The following is a 22,500-nucleotide window of genomic DNA, read 5'->3' as shown; positions in this document are numbered from 1 at the left end:
GAAATTTTCAATGAAGAACACCGTAAAGCTGAGAAAAATAGAGTAAAAGACAAAACACTCATGTACACCGATTAGCTTTCAGGTTATGTTTTCCTTCTTAATGCATGCCTGGCTTTTAAAACTCGCTCAAGGAACGAAAAAGGCCTGAAAGTGTTTGCAATTTCCGAGTTGACAGAGAGAGATTCTAGCATATTTCGACAATCACACACCACGTCGCCGTTCAAGCCTACAGCACACATCATGATCATTTTGGCGAGTTTCTTGTTATCATTGTCTATTTCGTCAGACATATTATAACCGAACTCTCGACGCCGTATAAATTTATGTTGGATTGCAGTACATTTATCTGCAACGAATGCACTTGTAAACAATTTTTGGGACAATTTAGGTTCTTTTTGGCCAGATATAAGTAAGAAAAGCGGTTCAATTTCATAAGCTCAAACCTGCGATTTTCGGCAAAATCTCCAACAACGATTGAGTTATAACAATCGTTTCTCTTGTTTGTCACGCGGTTTTGTGGCCGGCTACGGTTGCTTATTTGGAACTGAATTTCATCATTACAGTGGCGACTGTCCGCACTAAATTATGATACCTTTCGTTTTATAGGCTTTCTGTGTGAAATGGATGTCAAGTAGTGCGCTGCTTTGTTTGACTGTAAAATTGCAGTCGAATAAGCGAATTACTACGCTTTAGCTTGACTTTTTAAATGGTAATTTTTGCTGTTTTTCTGAACTGTAGAGAGAGGGTTTAAGGATTATCAGTGAAACGGATTACTGTGCATGTAATTTCAGTTTTAGATGTTGATTAAAATTGTTGGCTATTGTTTGCAAGGCTTGCAATTTTTTGTTTACTGCTGTCAGCTCAGAAGTGTTTGATCACTGTAAACTGTATACACAAATGACGATTAATTTTGTACTTTATAAAGAAGCATAATTATTTCCATATACACTATATTCCTTTATGGGTTAGAAATGGGAGCTCCGCTTTTAGGCTTGGCTAAAAGTGTTAAATTTACGTATTTGATATGTGATCGTGCTCAGTCAAACATTTCTCCTTGTTATGAGTAGAACGTTGATGTTTGAAAAGAAAAACCATTGCACGATTTTATTTTTCATTCATTTAGGTTTCTATGATCGATTCTGTTTAATGAAAGTGTTAAAGCACCAAGACCCTCTCGGGGGCTATTCATATATGTTATTCATTCATTCATTCATCTCTCGAACCCCTAACCCGGCATCCACGTACCCATCCATCCATTCCTTCGTTCGTCCATTCGTTCGTTCGTTCGTTCGTTCGTTCGTTCGTTCATTCGTTCGTTCGTTTACTCGTTCATTCGTTTATTCTTTCGTTGGTTCGCCGTTCGTCCTTTTGCTCGCTCGATCGCTCGCTCGCTCGTTCCTTCCTTCATTCCTTCCTTCCTTTATTCACTCTGGAGTTTGCTTCGTGGTGCTTTTAATTTAAGACTGGTTTTTGTATTTCGTTGGTTGGAACAAACACGCGAATTAATTAACGACAAAATAACAAGTCCGCAAAATGAATGCGTCGCAGTAAAAAAAGCCGTTAGGGCTCCTAAGTGAACTAATTTCTTTTAACGTTACTTAATTCCATCATGATTTCCTTAAATTTCTTTCCTTATAATTACCTTTAGCCAAAATCGATGCATTGTCAACAAAGATTTTAGGAAAACGACTGTTATGTTTGCCCCGAGGTGCTACTTAGCTGCGTGTCGTGATACATTTTTGACTACTTGGAAAACCGTGTAGTCAAGATTAAATATTCGGTATATGCATAGTTTATTGTTATCTTTATTAGTCGTGAAAAGTTCTATTCTAGCCCGGGTTTTAATTAAGCTCGGCTTGCTACAATACGAACTAAATTCGAGATTCGAACCAACAGGTACCATCACATTGAAGTGGGAGTTCTTTCAATTTTGTTTTGAGCCGACACACTTGAAAAAAGTTCGGTCTACAAACAGTGGACGTGCAATTGCAAAAGCAGAAAACTCGATTAATATTCAAATCCACGCGTTTCAAATATTTCCATTCCCCGATTTCAGCAGAAACAAATAGGTTTTCGTGATTTTTCCTTTGTCGGTCATTTGCCTGACCGTCGCCTTGTTAGCCGAAATATGTGCAGTATGTGTTCTACTTTCGTAACTTTGCGTGGCGCCAGTTGGCTGAGAGGAGGTTTCAGCTGATCGAGCTCTTTAGTTTCTTTCATGTCTGTCATCCAAATAGTTGTAGGGAAAGCAGTTCAAAGGGTAAAACAGTGATGGACAGTGAAATAACTGGATTGAATAAGAACCTATATCGGCATGGTCGTACGTAATCCTTGAGGCTAGAAAGAGTTCTACAGTGATACTAAGAAACAAGTCAAAGGAAAGTACTGCAATGATCAGTGTTGGGATCGCCTTTTGGTGTTAGTCCGCACACAAGAATCTTTATAAACCTCTGGGCTACGCACATTTATGACTCGTTCATAAAACGGAAGACTTCATTAATGGCACGAATTCAATGGAATTGTTACCGCCACCGGTGATATATTATGCTTTGAACAGGAAGTCTTGACTAAGAAACTGCCGGCTACCACATTAGAGATTTTTGTCGTTGTTTCTCTTACATTATTGACTCAATTGCGATTCTTGAATCGAGTTTCAAGGTTACTCTGCCCAGAGTGAAAATTAAAACTTTCAGACAAAGTTCGGTATCGTTCAAGAATCGAATGAACAATAACGTCACATGCCATTAACATTGAGAGACAAGTTAGAACCAACATAAAAAAAGTGGCTGTACAGTCAAATTGAAACTCACTTGTCTATTCTCAGCCTTGCAATGATTTTTGTTCCCTGAATTGCGCCAGGAAGCAGAAAGGAACCTAGGACAATCACAGAACGCTGCTAGTATTCCGCATAGTAAATGTTCTTGGTCCAGTGCGTCATTGATTAATAAGGATCTGGTGTTTTAACAAATGAACAAAAGGGTCAATAAAAGACATGGCTATGGTTGCAAACTTTTATAAATAACAGAGTTGTGGCCGATCCGTAAAACCATATTGAAAACACCCTTTTTGTAATTATAAATATATCTGTATGAGAAACTGCATCGGCGGAATGATACGTATGCTAATTTTGTTTCTTTTGAAAACTCTCTTTCAAAACACGTTAAAGCCGGAAAATACTTCGAGCTACGTCATGTGAACTATACCACAAATAGCAAAACGCGCACTTGAGATTTTTTTTTTTTTTTAAATAATAATTATTCCTTACAATTACACTTGAGATTTAGACAATTGGCTTTAAGCATGGAGGTCATTAAAGATTTTTAGCCTATCTGAATAAATCTGGATTATTTGCTATGTTCCTGCAAACTTAACCTTCACTGATTTGATGCGAAGAGTTGACTGAAGATGAGATCCAATAAACTCTAATAATGAGAGTTAACATGGCTTATTGCTGTTAATCTTGCTACAGTCTGATCAGCGGAACTTATTTACATATATTTCACACCCTGCCCATGATATACCTATAGCTAATTCAGCTTTGGATAAGAATTTCAAAAAAAAAAGCAATGATACAGGCTGTGCAAAAAGTTCATATAACCCATGGCCAGATGTGTCTGAGTCTGCGATCGAATGGGACTCATCGCTTGACGGTATTACCTAATTTTAGAACCTCCACGAACATGTAGCACGAAAACGCATGAACAGCTTCTTCTACCATGCATTTAGCACGAGTCATCCCTCGTGAGGTTGCTTATATGCCGACCAATGAGTGGTGTTGTAGTCATTAGGCCCATAACCAGATCATTCGATTAAATTATGCCCAACTAATTTGCAAACCTATGCGAAGCGAAAACAACAGATTGTGCAGGGTCACGGTCAATTCAAAATTCAACATCGATTGCGACAACATTGGTCTCTCGTTTGAACGTTTAAGGTTTGATAACCAGTCCCTCGATTAACTATGTGTAAACTGGGCCAGGGCCAAATAAGAAAAATCGATAGTTCTGGGTTTAAAACTATATCCCATAATGCAATACGTTTTGGAAGATTCTTCACATGAAAACAATACAAGTTATTAATACTGTCGATCTTGGGACTGTCTCATGCTTCAGTGAATTGGATATCCATTGTTTTAGAGCAAATACCCCCCCCCCCCCCCCAGAAAAAAAATAAAAAAAATAAATGCATTTAACAAATTGATGTCAGTTTTTCATTCGTCTGTCCTATTATTTGATCATGAATTTCGTCATAACATTGTCAAAGCAGCTGTGGAACCACGAGGCGATAGCCGAGTGGATCCACAGGACAGTAACAGGACAATAACAGGACAGACGCATGAAAAACTGACGTCAATTTGTTTTTTACAATAGCAGAGGGGTCAAAATTAAGTCAAAACCGGAGAAGAACGCGAGACAAAAATGCGAGAAACTTCAATCTGACGCAAGCAATATCACGTCATCCTCGCATAAATTATAAATTAATGTGTCTGTCCGCCTATTGATAATAAAAGGCTGATTTAGCAACAGAACGGGAACGTCAGTGACGACGTCGCGCGCAGCAAAACTACCAATGAGAATTTAGAATAGAGAAGAAAAGAGTGGAGTCTATTCTATTCTGAATTCTCATTAGTGTTTTTTCTACGCGCGCCGTCGCCACTGACGTTCCCGTTCTGTTGCTAAATCATCCTAAAAATTAATCAATGATTGCGCGAGAATTTTGCAGTCATTGTAAATTATGGGATTTGCGAAAATAGCGAATGGACTGTGCTCTGAATGCCAAGTGGTGTAATGAAGAGCGTAAAAGAAAGGGTCTAAAGAACTTCATATCGAATGGCCACTAGTTTTCCTTAAATAGGTATGTAAAATACAAAAATGAAAGATAAAATCTGAAACTCACCTTAGGCCCTTCACGGGGTTTTGGGGAACAAACGAACATGGCTAATTTGAACTGGGGAACAGGGGGAAAGTTTTAAAATTTTTTTAGGGGACAGGGAAACAAAAACAATTTTAGGAATGGAAGAGCTGGGAAGAAGTTTGAAAGTAATTATTTGGGAAGCAAGGGAACACAAGCAAATATTTAGAGGGAACAAGGACATGGGGGAGCTTGGTCTTCATTCAGAGCAGTTTGCTTTTTGTTTTGTTTTGGCCTGTTACCCTTATGAGCAATTATAGCTTTTAATTACGTTTTCCCCTGAAAACTTTCACTGTAGTTTGGTTTACTTTCTAGTTTGGCAGATTAGCCGGAGTGATGTTTTCTCGGGTCGGTCATTATTTGTGAAGCCCTTCCCTCTAAAACTGATAGCTATGCCCAACCTTTTGTGCTTCGTTTTCAGCTCTGCGAACTGTTTGTGTTCGTTTCCTTGCTGAGGTTATTATAATCTTTTCCGGTTAGACTTGTATGTATGTGAGAATTAAATGCCCCTGTGTAACTAGCATAATGGTGTCTGCACAGATATTTCAGTGCTTTAAAGAATATTCCATTTTATCTCTTTTGCCCTTTTGTTTATCCGCGAAATATGAAGAACACAATATTCGGTATTTTGAAGAGTTTGTGGCGTTTATTTTTTGTGTTTTCTTTATAAAATGCTTCTTTGCTCGCTGAGGTCATTCTAAAAAATTAATACCTTTACCACCAAACCTAAACAGCTAAGCATGCAGACGTGTAATATTCTCGTTATCATTTTTGACACTATATGCAGAACCGGCCGTAAAGATCTGTAGATATCCGAGCCAGCAAGCACTCTTATAGGCTGGACGTTTTTAAAGATTGTTCGTCTAGGTTCTAGAAGGCTAACATTGATCCGTCTTCTCTGCTACAAAAAAATCAATACAGTGATATAAAAATACCTATGGTTTATTACGTAAACGAAGCACATAACATAAAGATTGACGGGATAGCACGTACAACGTCTCAAAACTTTGTCAGTTAAAAAATACATTTGTGATCCATTTGCAGTACGTTTCTTTGCTGCTCTTGGCGAAAAAGAAAACCTTTTTAATTGGATAAACGTGTCCGCCGAGATTTCGTACAAAAATTGTGTACTTTCTCTTGTTCACATTTATGTATCTTTTTTATTCCAAAGCAAGCTTACTACTTTAAATTTATACTTCCATGAAGCATGAGATTTGGGCGTTTTCTGAAATATGTCCAGGGCATCACCATTTTAAAGGATCAATCAATTATAAAAAAAAAACCCTTATAATGTCAATAATGTAACAGCTCTCGTAGCCTATTTTTTTCTTGTTCAGAAAAATTAGCCTCCATTAATTGTTTGTTTAGTCTGTTGTCTTCGGTTGGGGTTACAATCCAATTACTTTGTACATTATAGCAAAGTAAGATCATTGATTTTTCTGCAGTGTATTCTTGCTTTAAATTGTACACTGCTCGCACGAGAGCTGTCCCTTAACTATATAACATTCCTAAAAGTATACCTGGGAATTCAAATCTTAAACACTGGTTAACAGGCAGGTATATGGCGCCACTATGGTATTGTCAGGAAATTTTGCTAGACTGCCTGCAGTCATTTCATTTCTTAATGCCATTTTGCTTGGTCGCCACAAGCCATATGTGGATACGTGAGGCAACTGAGTCACGTGCGAGTGTTCTCCGTTATTTGAGCTTTGTTAACGTTCTCGTCAAAGACAAGGGCTAGTGCAGCCATTAGTATGTGTCATTGAGTTGTTGCTGGTGAGTACCAGAAAGGAAGAATTAATGTAATTTTCACCATAACGATGAACAAAAACACTACGTAGGCAAAGAATAGAGATACGAGATGCACAGCTACTACAAGGCTATCTCACTTTCAAAAAGCATATATAGTTCGAGGTCTTGACTTTTCTGTTCGGGGTAAGTCATCTTAACGTTCGATTATAGGTATGCTTCGTTGACTACTTCGTCATCTCTTCTGCTTGGCTATAAAAAGAAAAATGAAAGTAATCGTAATTACCTCTGCAAACGTTGCAAACAGTCATTAGAAGGTATTCAGACTAAGGACACGTTAGAGCATGTGTCAAGATTTTTCGGTAAGTACGAAGAGAAGCTGAGTGAAAATATGAGGTAAGGTACAACCACACTCCTCGTGTCACAGGCATGCGCATGCGTAAGGCAATTAAAATAAAGAGCTGCTGAAATTCATGTCCGCACAATTCGTGATTTAGGAAAATTGTCATTTCAGTTAATAGTAGATTGGTTCGTTCATAAAGAAAAGGAAATCAATCCTTGGTTTTCATCCACGTGATGATACGGCCACGTTGGTGTACAAAGCAATAGAAAATGGCCCCTTAAGTTTTGCATAATAATAGAGTCAAATTCCCAAGAGACATTTTACAGCATTGTTCTGTACACCAAAATGGCCGCCATGACGTCAGATGAAACCCCCCCCAATATCGCGTTGGAGAAATCCTGTAGAGTTGGGCTATCGGAGATCTCGACCACCCGGCCAGTCCTACATTTTTCACGGCAAGAACAAGTTGAAATTCTAAACAAAGGATTTTGAAAATTTGGATCTCGGACCAAAGCCAACTGGATAAACAGGTCCTTTCTTCCAAAATCCCCTCGGGAAATCTCATCTATATCACACGACATGACTTACATTTTTTCCATTGGCATATCCGCTACTGCCATTGGCATATTCATGGTTACCATTGGCATATAAACCACTCCCATTTGCTTGTCCACCCGTATACGTATTTGCATATATAGCGTTTGTATAGTTAGCCCGTGTGGGGCCCACGTTTTCCATCTCCCAAAAGCCATTGAAGTATAAATCCTCCTTGCCCGTCCTCTTCTCTTGTCTATATTTATACTATGAAAGCAAACAAAACAATTGGATGTTACATATTCTCTTGATATTGGTCGGAGCTTGTTAACGGATAATAGAGTTAGGAGATCCGCAAATTTAAACAGTCAGTCAGGGTTGCATCCCATGAAATGGCGTAGGATCTCAAGGAACGGAGTTAACAATAACCATGTGACGTCATCGCCGCTATGTTGTTGTATCAGTTAAAGAAAGTAAGACGCCGATTACTTAAAATGCTGGTGTAGCTAAATAAGAAAAGAACATTCAGTCTATCAAACCAACAGACCAGACTTTTTGAAAGAGAGTTATGGCATGGAGTTGCTGAATTGAAAATTTTGAAAGCCAATTCCTGAATTCATAGCTTTGGAAGGCCAAAACTCTTGAATTCAAGAATTCAAAATTTTAGAAGTTTAACTCCAAGAAAGGTCCGCCAAATTAGCAAATCATAGCGTCCGTACTACGGCTGAGATATAATTAACAATTAGACCCGTAGCCCGCAAGAGCAACGGGTCAATTGCCCATGAGGCGAAGCCGAATGGGCTATTGACCGGTGGCCCTTGAGGGCGAAGGGTCTAATTGTTTTAGTATCACCCAACTAGTCGGACAGAAAAGGAAATAATAAAGTTAGCAAATGCAAGTTGAAGAAATATTTATTTGGGAATAAAAAGAAAGAAAGCGTCACCCTTTTCGCTACTCGAGGGCTATTACTAATAGTCCTCTAGTAGCGTAGCCAATCAAAATTCAGCATTCGCATTAGTCCACTAGCTGGGTGATACTAATAAAAGTTATTTTATCTCTCAGAAAGTACGCGTGCTGTGATTGACTAATTTAGCGGGCCGTATTCTCTTGAGAAGGACTTAAGTATTCTCTTTTGATAAAACATTCTGGGGCACGTTTTTCATGTCGTTTCTGTTTCGGACATAAACTTATACAACTGTTTAAATCTTGCAAAGCACTGTTTCAAACAGCCAAGAAGATGTCGTTTTTTTTTAATTTTCACACGGCAATTTTTGTAGGAGTTGAACTTTCCGCTTGACTTTAACTAGTTTCCTTTCCCGAGCCGCTGATTACCAAAGAGATACAATGCGCTCTTTCTTTTATAAGACCCTTTTTTTATAACCAAACCAAATTAATATTCAGTTTAAGAGAGAAGAACATTCCCCAGGCTGAGAATCGATTAAGAAGGTTTTTATTTTGCTCATTTGTATTTAAATGAAATCAATATAGGTAAATAAATGTAAATAACCCAAATACTTAAGGGAATATTTTGTTTAACATAACAATGGTTTTCTCATTGCATGATACACATTTCAGTTTGTAATAATGGGCAGTTCTTATTAATAATAGTTCTAAAATAACTTCAACAGTAAAGAGGCACTTTGATAGGTTCCCTGGTCACGTCCGCATTTATTTATTGAAATACCATTCCATGTAAATTTAAGAACATCTTAAGAACGTTTTTAGACTCACATCGCAAAAATATATTACAACGTTAAGCCTCAGGTCCAAAATTAGACGTCCTTATCTAAAAAATTTTACTAACATCCTTTTCTCGGTCCGTACTGTACCTCTACTGTAAAATTACGGATCCTCGTTTTTTCCCGTTAATTAATTAACGGGAAAAAACGAAGATCCGTTCGAGGTCCGTACTGTAAAATCGTAATTTTACGGTACGGACCTCGCATTCGGTCAGTAAGAGATATATATTAACATGCTTCTTTCTGCATTTTAAATTTTTCTTTTATATATATGGTGATATCATGCCAATAAAACTCATTTTCAGTAGCGTGACTTCTGATATGCTGAACCCATATGGTGCTTTAGTTGTGGGTAAGAGAGCGAATTGAATTTTTAGCCAACTCATTTAAAACCCGTGGCAGAAAATTCCTAACCTAAAAGTCTCGATCTGGGATGAGGCACGTCAGTTTACCGTACTATCTATTTTTCGAACGGCTAAGGCTAGTTTTTTTGTTGTTGTTGTTGGACTAGGTACGAGTCTGTAAATTATGGGATAAGCAACTATTGATCTCCATAGTCAGAAAGATCACACTGAGATTTACAAAATGTTGAAGTTAATTCGTGTTCATCGGGCAAGGTTTGACTTGCAGCCATTTGACAACGTCAAAATTACAAGGAAATGTTTCGTCATCCGGACGCAACTTCCGGATGGCCATACAATTGTAAATTTCGATGTTTTTAAGTGACTGTATCTCGTTTCATAGTGGGTTTATTAACACCACACTTGGGGATTTTGTAAAGCTTGGTATGTACTTTCTGCCTATGTGGATGAATAGTTACTAATCTCATAATTTACAGATTCGTACCTAGTCGTCCTCGGCTTGAAATCAAGCAATGCTGGGCAAAACGTGAAGTCACTTTATTTAACGTCGGTATACAAGTCCTTCAGCTACAAGGCTGAAATCAATGGAAGCCGACGGGAGAGACAAGTATCCTAAATATCCTACTTGCAAATAATACCGTAAACCGATGGGCCAAGGCCACATGAGAGAGATCGATACTTTTGTGTTATTGACTTCTGGTCGTGTACATATGGGTTATTGACCAAGCGTGAGGTCAAGATGGCTGGATATTGGCCAAGATCTTTTTCTGCGTGTTTATCGACCGAGACGAAGTGGAGATCCATAAACAGGGAAAAAAAGAACGAAGGTTCATTATATGGGCTAAAACAGCAAAAAATGATCTTTGACCTTGCGGGACCAAGGTAGCCAATCACAGCATGGGATTTGGTTCATTTTGCCCGCTCTCGGAGCTTAGTATAGTATTAGCGTTAGTATAGTATAGTTTATTCACCGTGCTCTCGCAGAAAAAGCTGAATTACAGTAGGGGTCGAACAGTAAAATTATATACATCACATACATTTAAACATAGCGCATGGTGATAAAACTCCTGAACCTGTCGGTACGCGCGTTCACTTTATATCACTAGCTGACCCAGGTCTTAATGTGTAGCCATGGCTAACTTGAGTGACCAGAGGGATAACATCTGTTATGGGTGGGGTCTCGTTAGCCTTACTAAAAAACATAGCTGACAGATTTGCACGGCGGGCTTCAAGAGAGACAAGACCATTACTAATAAGTGCAGCCTCATATTCAACCAAGGGACAGATTATCCTTAAGGCTCTCCTCTGCACCGACTCAATAACGTTACTAAGGTACCCAGGAAGGGCAGACCACACTGGTGCGCCGTATTCCAGAACAGACCGGATCAAAGAGCAATAAATGCGAACAAGATCTGCTTGCTGAACGCCAGCCTTCCTGAGGACCCACTCATGTCCCTAGTCCTCCAAGAAAATGGTACGCCGATGTACCGATCTTGTAAGATTCGTAGAACGCCGCCATTTTCTTCGATAGCGCTGAAATTTAGCGTGTTTACTGGGGAGAAATAGCTCCAGTTTCCCTGAAAATCTCGGCTATCTAGCTTTCATGACGCCTACATGACGGACTTTGCTATTCAGGAAATTTGAGCCGATGCGAAGGTGAAATTTTCAACCATTCGGGAGCGATTTTACTAAAGTGTTTCAGCCAAAAAATTACACTACAGGCTTCGGGAAGGATAAAGAAAAGGATTGTGGTTCATTTGATGGCATTTCAAGCGTTAAAATTGCTGAAAAGGTAAGATTATTTTCGTAGCGATACAATTGCGTGTCTTCACCACATGTTCCTTTTATCGCACATAATTGTGTTTTCCATCAAAATATTCACTTGTTTTCGCTTTTTCATGAATATAGTCGTTTGGTGGCCTTCTTAACGCTGAAGTCAACATGCTCATTCCAGGACAAATCAGAACTAATGTAGACCCCTAGGAGCTTATAGTTGTCAACTTGCTTGGCCACTGCGTCACCAACCACTAAGGGCTGGAGGTTAACGCATTGGTGTTTTAAGAAGTTGATCTCCATCTCCTTAAAGAAGCGTAATTATTCCTTTATAGAAGAAAAGAAAAATCGGCCACAGAATACTCACAGCCAAGATGATGATAATGAAAAGAAGCATTAGTAGAATTATGGAGGCAACAATCGCCACAATGATCCAGGAGTCGAGGGCAAGCTTAGTGGATGCTGATTCTATAAAAGAAATAATGATGATAATAGCCATAAAATAATATATATATGAAATATCTTCATAAATTAAAACCACCAGGAAACTAAAAGATTCACTGGTATGAACCGGTGATCACTCTGGTCATAGTTAGTACAAGTGCATTCTACCATTGACTAATGTAGTAAGCTCAGGATGATCTAAGGAAATATGCTGATCGTGTAGGGTTTTATTCGATGATGCTTAGGCCAAGGTGGATATCAACCTTAAGAACCTCGTAATTCTTCTTATTATGTACTCAATGAAATATCGCGTTTCTGATTGGTCAATGAAGAATGCAAAACCAGGTTATTTAAAGGCCCACGTTCTCCATGCAGAAATTGAAAATTCCGCCAAAATTGAAATTCATGCAATCAGATCGCTACGATAAGCAATGTGAACTTTTCAATACAAAAACAAACGGTCAAAAAGCTTGTCCGTTGAAAGCGGGCCCTTAACAAATAGATTACACGTTGCCGTGCGTCTGTTCAGGGATAGATCACAGTGACGTCAAAAGTGGCACACGAGGTGATGGCCGAGTGTGTCACTGATGTTATTATTTTTTTTTTTTTGTGACGTCGCTATTGAGTTCTAATATTCCCAGAGTTGTGTAGAAGGGAGTAAGGTCCAGGCACAAGTATTAAGCTAAGCTGATAGAGGGTGAAGTCAGTTCCCTTTTTTAACCTTCAGATTTTGATAAGCATTACAAGAATTCGATTTTTTTGGAGCAAGTTAAGCCTGGTTCACACGTACGATGCAAACGCAAACGCAAACGCAAGCTCGTTGAAATGTGTACGCGCAATAGAGTATCCCAAGATAGCGGACGAAGTCAACCCTAGAAGCATGCATGGGACGAATATTTTCACCCTGCGCTTGCGTTTGCTTTTCCGCCGTTCACACCTGTGAAATGCAAACGCAAGAAAATGAAGAATTTTCCATTTCTTGTGTATGAGCCTGCGTTTGCATTTGAATTTGCGTTGTACGTGTGAACCAGGCTTTACTGACCACTGGATGCAAGTTGAGTCAATTAGACCCAAAATGGTGCTTACCTGAAGGGGCGGCCTGTATAGTTGTAGCTGCACTGGTTGGTGGTGTCGTAGGCTCAATCTCCACCACAGATATTCTTCCCAATTGCAGAAACCCAAGTTCGTTTGTACTGTTTGCTTTAATTAACTCGTTTCTAATGCTTGCATTTGTTGCGTTTGATGAAGAATCAAATTCCAGTTCATACTCGATTCCTAAACTGCCTTCAAAAAATCTTTTGTAACGATTTCTTCGAACCTCGAGTCTTCTAAAGAAGGCCCGCAGTAAAATGTTAAGTTCCAGGATTAGAGCACGTGTTTTGGGAGATTCTAGGTCATTGTAGGCTTGGTCGAACACCCGATTTACGACCGTCATTTCAGCGTCAAACCTCTTTCGTGGCTTCACTGAAAAAAACGAAAACAAAGTAAAAAGATAGATAACATAACCAGACTTTCGAAAAGGACAAAAAGAGTCAAACCTGCGTTCACAAGGCTCAAGCCGCTATATCAATGAAACCATGATTAGCTGCTGTAGTCGATATACCAACAAAAATTTATAAAATAATTAGGATAGTACGCGCACTCTCATTGGTCAATGGCTGTCTTTAGATGAGAGTATGGAAACACGGGTGTGACATCACACGAATTTTGCTTGGTTATATGCTGTCAGATGCGCCTTTTGATTGGCTGGTAGGAAATATGAGCGTGCATCAAGATAATCTGTTTCAATCAAGAATTTTTCTTCATTTGTTTCCTTCATTTGTCGAGGTATCTTTGATAAATGTTTTATAAAAGCTATAGAGGATTTTTACCTTGTTTCCATAGCCTCATCTAAACACTTGGGGAAGTTGGGAGAATTCTCGACAATTATACAAACCCTCGAATGCGTTTCGGATTTGCATAACTGTCTCGAATTCTCCCAACTCCCCCTCTATTGCTTAAATAATAGTATTACTAGGAGAAGGCCTTTTTTTGAACATTTTAACTGCCATACGCATGAAAAACCCCACATATTCTTTTCTATATTCGAGCTTAATTTCGTGGTAATTAAATTGCCAGAGTGATTTTACGGCATCGTTGATCTTTATAAGGGCCCCGTCTTTGGTGGAACCCAAGGATGTAGCATTGAATAAAAGCGACAATTCTTTTCAATTAAACTTACTTACTATTTAACTTACTTCAAGTTGGAAGGTGGAGGGGGATTGTTAGGACTCCCACATTTTCTTTAGCAACAGTTTCTCATGTTGGGGAAGGCATATCAGCACAAAGGCCTTTCTAAGATATAGGGCTTATGCTTCTGCATTTTTCTGCTTCCCTTGAGTAAGGGTTAAACCCTCTCTTAAGGGTTAACAATAAACATAAAATACTCAATCATTTGTCCCGTAACCACACTTCGGCTTATCAGTCAACATAACAAAAGATTAACATTTAAAATAAGTGAAGCTGTATTTTAGAGCCTAGTTTTTCGAGGAATTGCAAAAGAAAGAAACAAAATGCTCTACGGTAGTTAATGTAACTCATTTTACCTTACCTTTCTCACATCTTTGCCCTTCAAAATTGTCGGTACATTGGCAATCGAATGAATCTCCATCTGTTGTGCAAATCCCACCATTATCACAAGGGTTGGGATTGCAAAAATCCACGGCTGAAAAAACACAAGGACAGATTAAACATGTTCAGGGACCATCTGGGGCATTTTAAATGGAAATCTATGGCCTCTTATACTAATTGATTACTAATTTCCTTTCAAAACTCAGAGTAAAATTTAGTTATCAAATCATCTTACCTACCACATCCGTTTGAACTGGAAAATGAGAGCTACTTATTTTTTGTCAATACGCGAGCCTAGGGAATTCTGCTAATCCTGTAATCTGATTGGCTCTTGGAGCGGGGGGGATTTTTCTATCTTGCACGCCAACCCGGGCTGTATCCTGCCCCTGCAACTGGTTGCGTGAGCTTGGGTAATGACCTTAAATTTCTATTTTTTGACACTGAATCCGTTTACATTCAGAAGTATCCTCGGTCTTGAAAAAGCTGCCCTCTGTCTGCGGCATCGGGCAGCATTTTCAAGACCTCGGTCACAGTTTGTCGCTACAGGGACCTCACAGCTGGCAAATAACATATATTTGTGTGATCCACTCAATTGACTCAAGCAACCACACTGACAAATACAGTTAAAGATACGGATATTTCTACGTTTTCGTCCTGCAAAAATGCGCAAAGCTGTAATTGTTCCTTTCAGTTAGAATTCGCAAAAGAAAGAAATGTCCGTTTCTTTCACAGCAATGCAGGAATAATTTCCATGTTCCTTTCGTTTTTCCTATAAAGTAAATGGAAATTTCCGTATCCCTTTAATGGGAAGAACCGAAAAAAACATGGAAGTTTCCATGTTCCCTCCATAAGCAGAACGAAGACAAACGTAAAAATTTTAATGTTCCTCTCTACATGCAGAACGTTGTAAAGGAACATGGAATTTTCCATGTTCATCTCACCGGCACAATGCAAAGGAACATGGAAATTCCCTTGTTCCTTTCAAAGGCAGAACGCAAAGGAACATGGAAATGCCATGTCTCTTTCACAGGCAGAGCGCAAAGGAACATGAAAGTTTCCATGTTCCTTTCATAGGCAGAACGAAGAGAAACGTAAAAAACTCAAAATTCCTCTTACAGGCCATGTTCCTCTCACAGACAGAACGGAAAGGAACATGGATTTCAAAGGCAGAAGGGAAAGGAAATGGAAATTCCATGTTTCTTTCGAAGCCAGAACACATCATTTGCATTGGGCACTACTGAAGGTACTTCTATCTCGAGCTTATCGTCTATTAGTAAATTTTCAGCTCGGACTATTGCATTTCAAGTTTTTTGATTGGCTAAAAAACTCCGACTATGAGCCAATAGTCGAAGTTTTACGTCATATGGAAAATAATGCACCAAGATGCTGTTGCCGGCCGCTTTGTAAAATTGTGGAAATAAAAATCGGCGGCAAAACCCGGTTTGAGAATTTACTAAAACAATTATTCCATTCGCCCTTGTTGGATATGAAGTGATTATAACCAACTCGCGCTACGCGTTCGTTGGTTATTTTATCACTTCATATCCAACTCGGGCTCATGGAATAATTGTTATTTATTCCTTGAGCACGCGTTGGATATGAGATAGTAAATAGAGTTAGCCATAACCCCGCAGTTTCATATCTCACCACCAGCGTTTTCATTAAATTCACGCCGAATTTTCTTCAGCTTGGCAACACTTGACGCAATCAGTTTGCATATTAGGTCATCGTAAAGCTGGAATGCAATATCCGAGGTTGAAATTTTAATAAAAGGCTTTATCCACACCTTTTGTGGCGAGAGATGTAATCTGTGAAGCAATACGTGTCCCACATTGTCTTAACATAAAGTTTTAAATGTTAGATTATTCTAGTATCATGTTGATTATCATTGCGATGCGACCAGATTTGGAAAAAATGTCGCACCTTGTCAAGATAATAGCAATTTCAATGTTTTCGTATTAATTGTACGATTTCCATGTCATTAGCTAGTAACCCGATAATTGAGTTTACCTGTTTCACAAAGTTTTCCAATAAAGCCTGTATTACACCGGCACAAAAATCCGTTTACTCTGTCAAGGCAAACTCCTTTTCCAGAACAGTTGACACCTAGGCAGTCATCGATATCTATGGGAAAAAAGTAAATAGCATTTTTTTTTTTCTTTGTTCACAGTCGTTTCCAGTTAATTTGACTTCGTTATTCTGATAGCTGGAAAGACGATATAACGATGACACGTGTACTTCTTACGATACAATCCTTTAACACACTACATTACTCACTTACCACACTCAACTGCACGCACAAATAAGTTACACAAAAAACTCTCCACTTTGAGTTAAAACGACTACGTTTATTTTCACGCGTAGACTGAAATCAGTACTTTTCAAGATCTACGTTTTCTTGCAACAAATTCCGCACACCAATATTTTGGGCTTTTTTCAGCAGAGGTGAACAACAATTATTTACCGTTAAGAATAAGGTGGTTAAGATTTTGCAGTGAAGATGAGCCTTTTAAGACGCAATAAAATTAAGTATTTCGTTTTCACTTAGAACTTCCACATACAGTTTTTTTTTTCTTTTTACGTTTCGCGCTATACGTACCACTCACCAATCTATTTCCAGAAAGATATAGCCAATGACCAGCGTAGAAATAAATTGCAAATAGTTTGCTTAATGTAAGGGAAAAAGGACAATTATAAGCGAATAACTTTCTTTATAACAACAAAAGCAGTGAGTGCACTTTGATCAATCAAAACCACGCTGACCGAGTCTTTTGTCTTCTGTAGGAGGAGGCAGATTTTTACGCTTGATCAAAAGGTTATTCAATTTTTGATACGTTAGGCCTGGAGTTGGCGTGAGGGCTCTCCGTTTCTGGTTTCTTCTGCATGTGATTATAACAGTTCTTTGAACGAACACAATATCTCAGTTAGATAGTTATCCATAACTTTGCAAATAAATTACAGTTAAGGTGGAATTTTTGTTGAAAAGGAATTGGGGGTAAAGAAATACTTGTTTGTCTCTAAATGAGGCTTGCTACTTTCAATGATAATCCCGTTCTGATGCCAATTTCGGAAGAATACTGACATTCCGTTTTTTTATGCATCGGGTATTCCACACAATTTTATCTTCTAAATCCTTTTTCGTCTTCGTTGTGATATTGGCTAGTTCTTTTCGGTAAGGAATTACATCTGCATAACACATTTGTAAAGCACTGTCTAACATTTTGTAGTTGGCATCGTAGTTGCAATTAAAGATCAGATCCCCACCTCTTTTCTTTGGCGTTTTTTAACGGTAAATTTTGTTTTAAATTCTAAGCTGTTTGAATTTGGAAAAAAGAATTGAAATTTGAATGATCATGATAAGGGTGATGATGACGGTGTTGTTGATGCTAATGATTGTTGGTTTGGATTGATGAGAGGTTACCTATTTCACAAGACAATCCAGTAAACCCAGGATTACACGAGCAGTTGAATCCGTTTCGTCTGTTAAGACACTTTCCTCTACCAGAACAGGTGACTCCCAGGCAATTGTCTATATTTAAAAACAAAAAAAAGTACACGAAAGCATTATTATTATTATTACTGTTCATGCATAGGACAGTACATTTATGAAAAAAGTGCAAAGGAACAACAAAGAAACAACAAAGGTTACCTATAGAACTGGATACAGCAAGTGGTAAAGAAGGTGTTGGAACGACAGAAGTAATCGGGAACTGGCTAGGCACACTGGAGGACGAATTAGGCAAAATGGAGACCGAGGTAGTAGCCAAAGGCGTCAAACTTAGCGAGACGCTTTCTGTGGCTGACGCCGAGATGCTGGTTGACACTCTGGTTGACGAAACAACCGAGAAACCTTGAGAGATGATGACAGAAGTCGATGGTAATAGGATGGTTGAAATACTGTCCGAGGTGGAAACCGGTATGCTGGCTGATGTGCTCGTCGAATTTGATGCTGACACAGTGCTTGAAATGCTGTCAGGTGTTGATGCTGACACACTGGTGGAGGAAATTGCAGAAGGTGAAATGAAGACACTGATTGATGTTAAGCTAGACGCACTTGGAGAAACTCTAAGTGACGAAGAAGGCGACACACGTGAGGAAACACTTTGAGAGGATGACACCGACCTACTGGTGAAAATGCTGCTTGAATTGGAAGGCGACACACTTGGAGAGAGACTGATTGAGGTCGTTAGTGATGAGGAATTGCTGTCCGAGGCGGAAACGGATTTGCTGGCTGATGTGCCCGTCGAATTTGATGCTGACACAGTGCTTGAAATGCTGTCAAATGTTGATGCTGACACACTGGTGGAGGAAATTGCAGAAGGTGAAATGAAGACACTGATTGATGTTAAGCTAGACGCACTTGGAGAAACTCTAAGTGACGAAGAAGGCGACACACGTGAGGAAACACTTTGAGAGGATGACACCGACCTACTGGTGAAAATGCTGCTTGAATTGGAAGGCGACACACTTGGAGAGAGACTGATTGAGGTCGTTAGTGATGAGGAATTGCTGTCCGAGGTGGAAACCGGTATGCTGGCTGATGTGCTCGTCGAATTTGATGCTGACACAGTGCTTGAAATGCTGTCAGGTGTTGATGCTGACACACTGGTGGAGGAAATTGCAGAAGGTGAAATGAAGACACTGATTGATGTTAAGCTAGACGCACTTGGAGAAACTCTAAGTGACACAGAAGGCGACAAGCGTGAGAAAACACTTTGAGAGGATAACACCGACCTACTGATGGAAATGCTGCTTGAAGTGGAACCCGACACACTTGGAGAGAGACTGATTGAGGTCGTTAGTGATAAGGCATTGCTGTCCAAGGTGGAAACCGGTATGCTGGGCGATGTGCTGGTCGAATTTGATGCTGACACACTGGTGGAGGAACTTGCAGAAGATGAAATGAAGACACTGATTGATGTTAAGCTAGACGCACTTGGAGAAACTCTAAGTGACACAGAAGGCGACACACGTGAGGAAACACTTTGAGAGGATGACACCGACCCACTGGTGGAAATGCTGCTTGAAGTGGAAGCCGGCACACTTGGAGACAAACTGATTGAGGTCGTTAGTGATAAGGTATTGCTGTCCAAGGTGGAAACCGGTATGCTGGCTGATGTGCCCGTCGAATTTGATGCTGACACAGTGCTTGAAATGCTGTCAGGTGTTGATGCTGACACACTGGTGGAGGAGCTTGCAGAAGATGAAATGAAGACACTGATTGATGTTAAGCTAGACGCACTTGGAGAAACTCTAAGTGACACAGAAGGCGACAAGCGTGAGGAAACACTTTGAGAGGATGACACCAACCTACTGGTGGAAATGCTGCTTGAAGTGGAACCCAACACACTTGGAGAGAGACTGATTGAGGTCGTTAGTGATAAGGCATTGCTGTCCAAGGTGGAAACCGGTATGCTGGGTGATGTGCTCGTGGAATTTGATGCTGACACACTGCTTGAAATGCTGTCAGGTGTTGCTGCTGACACACTGGTGGAGGAACTTGCAGAAGATGAAATGAAGACACTGATTGATGTTAAGCTAGACGCACTTGGAGAAGCTTTAAGTGACACAGAAGGCGACACGCGTGAGGAAACACTTTGAGAGGATGACACCGACCCACTGGTGGAAATGCTGCTTGAAGTGGAAGCCGACACACTTGGAGACAAACTGATTGAGGTCGTTAGTGATAAGGAATTGCTGTCCAAGGTGGAAACCGGTATACTGGCTGATGTGCCCCTCGAATTTGATGCTGACACAGTGCTTGAAATGCTGTCAGGTGTTGATGCTGACACACTGGTGGAGGAACTTGCAGAAGATGAAATGAAGACACTGATTGATGTTAAGCTAGACGCACTTGGAGAAACTCTAAGTGACACAGAAGGCGACACGCGTGAGGAAACACTTTGAGAGGATGGCACCGACGTACTGGTGGAAATGCTGCTTGAAGTAGAAGCCGGCACACTTGGAGACAAACTGATTGAGGTCGTTAGTGATAAGGAATTGCTGTCCAAGGTGGAAACCGGTATGCTGGCTGATGTGCCCGTCGAATTTGATGCTGACACAGTGCTTGAAATGCTGTCAGGTGTTGATGCTGACACACTGGTGGAGGAACTTTCAGAAGATGAAATGAAGACACTGATTGATGTTAAGCTAGACGCACTTGGAGAAATTCTAAGTGACACAGAAGGCGACACACGTGAGGAAACACTTTTAGAGGATGACACCGACGTACTGGTGGAAATGCTGCTTGAAGTGGAACCCGACACACTTGGAGAGAGACTGGTTGAGGTCGTTAGTGATAAGGAATTGATGTCCAAGGTGGAAACCGGTATGCTGGCTGATGTGCCCGTCGAATTTGATGCTGACACAGTGCTTGAAATGCTGTCAGGTGTTGATGCTGACACATTGGTGGAGGAACTTGCAGAGGATGAAATGAAGACAATGATTGATGTTAAGCTAGACGCACTTGGAGAAGCTTTAAGTGACACAGAAGGCGACACGCGTGAGGAAACACTTTGAGAGGATGACACCGACGTACTGGTGGAAATGCTGCTTGAAGTAGAAGCCGACACACTTGGCGAGAGACTGATTGAGGTCGTTAGTGATAAGGAATTGCTGTCCAAGGTGGAAACCGGTATGCTGGGTGATGTGCTCGTCGAATTTGATGCTGACACACTGCTTGAAATGCTGTCAGGTGTTGATGCTGACACACTGGTGGAGGAACTTGCAGGAGATGAAATGAAGACACTGATTGATGTTAAGCTAGACGCACTAGGAGAAATTCTAAGTGACACAGAGGGCGACACACGTGAGGAAACACTTTGAGAGGATGACACCGACGTACTGGTGGAAATGCTGCTTGAAGTAGAAGCCGACACACTTGGAGAGAGACTGATTGAGGTCGTTAGTGATAAGGAATTGCTATCCAAGGCGGAAACCGATTTGCTGGCTGATGTGCCCGTCGAATTTGATGCTGACACAGTGCTTGAAATGCTGTCAGGTGTTGATGCTGACACATTGGTGGTGGAACTTGCAGAGGATGAAATGAAGACACTGATTGATGTTAAGCTAGACGCACTTGGAGAAGCTTTAAGTGACACAGAAGGCGACACACGTGAGGAAACACTTTGAAAGGATGACACCGACGTACTGGTGGAAATGCTGCTTGAAGTGGAAGCCGACACACTTGGAGAGAGACTGATTGAGGTCGCTAGTGATAAGGAATTGCTGTCCGAGGCGGAAACCGATATGCTGGCTGATGTGCTCGTCGAATTTGATGCTGACACAGTCCTTGAAATGCTGGTAGGTATTGATGTTGACACACTGGTGGTAGAAGGCGACGCACTCATTAACTGACTGAGTGATGAAAATATCGATCCGGAGCTTTGCCCAAGTGCTGGAACAAAAGTATGCACCCTTCTTATTATTATTATTTTTTTGAGTGGTTGGTTTTGCTTCTTGGAGCAAGTGATATGCAAAGGAGACAATTCAGTGTACATTTAAATTAAATTATTACCGGAACTCCAATACTCCAAACCAGAAGTCTCCATCTGTGATGGTATTAAATATTTTTTGAACGAGTACTTCTAGATTGTTTGCAGGATAAAGCTTGGCAGTATTGCGTTCCTTGTACGATCCGCCATTTTGCATAAAGTACGACGAGCAATCCCTCGAGCTGCAGACCAATCAGAGGCATTTTGGTCATCAGGCCCAATCTGATTGGCAATTAATTTGGCCGGTGCAATGCTCTACCAACTGAGCTATAAAGCCATTTAGTTGGGAGAAGGTCAAACTTTTGGGCTCGATCCCGTGAAAGGACTGATGATTTGAAATTATTAAAAGTTGTTGTACGAGGGCGCGCTGGATATGAAGTGATAGATAACCAAAGAGGCGCGTAGCGCCGAGTTGGTTATAATCATTTTATATCCAGCAAGCCCGAGTAGAATAATTGGTGTATTAAAAACACCAGGATCGACAACTCTTCCATTGAAGAATCGATTTCGGCCTCGGACATTTCCGGTCCAAAACGGCTTTT

The 22,500-nt window shown here is 40.2% G+C and overlaps 2 protein-coding genes across 2 annotated transcripts in view; both read right to left on the bottom strand.

Annotated features, from left to right (window-relative positions):
* Positions 1 to 3,511, bottom strand: part of LOC138014337 (uncharacterized) — a 33,853-nt gene extending 30,342 nt beyond the window's left edge. The window contains exon 1 of the mRNA XM_068861396.1: positions 2,811 to 3,511. The gene's annotated coding sequence lies outside the window, so the exon portion shown is untranslated. The remainder of the gene's footprint in view (positions 1 to 2,810) is intronic.
* A 1,968-nt stretch (positions 3,512 to 5,479) lies between these two features.
* The window catches only part of LOC138013888 (pneumococcal serine-rich repeat protein-like), a 60,705-nt gene continuing 43,684 nt past the window's right edge, over positions 5,480 to 22,500 (bottom strand). Inside the window, 9 exon segments of the mRNA XM_068860932.1 lie at positions 5,480 to 6,912; positions 7,592 to 7,804; positions 11,779 to 11,879; positions 12,942 to 13,319; positions 14,446 to 14,559; positions 16,476 to 16,589; positions 17,887 to 17,994; positions 18,115 to 21,861; positions 21,982 to 22,015. Of these exon segments, the coding sequence (XP_068717033.1) occupies positions 6,868 to 6,912; positions 7,592 to 7,804; positions 11,779 to 11,879; positions 12,942 to 13,319; positions 14,446 to 14,559; positions 16,476 to 16,589; positions 17,887 to 17,994; positions 18,115 to 21,861; positions 21,982 to 22,015 (4,854 nt within the window). The 3' untranslated portion in view covers positions 5,480 to 6,867.

Source organism: Montipora capricornis, chromosome 8, assembly GCF_036669925.1.
Source record: "Montipora capricornis isolate CH-2021 chromosome 8, ASM3666992v2, whole genome shotgun sequence".
Taxonomy (NCBI): domain Eukaryota; kingdom Metazoa; phylum Cnidaria; class Anthozoa; order Scleractinia; family Acroporidae; genus Montipora; species Montipora capricornis.
This window is presented reverse-complemented; position numbering and strand designations above follow the sequence as displayed.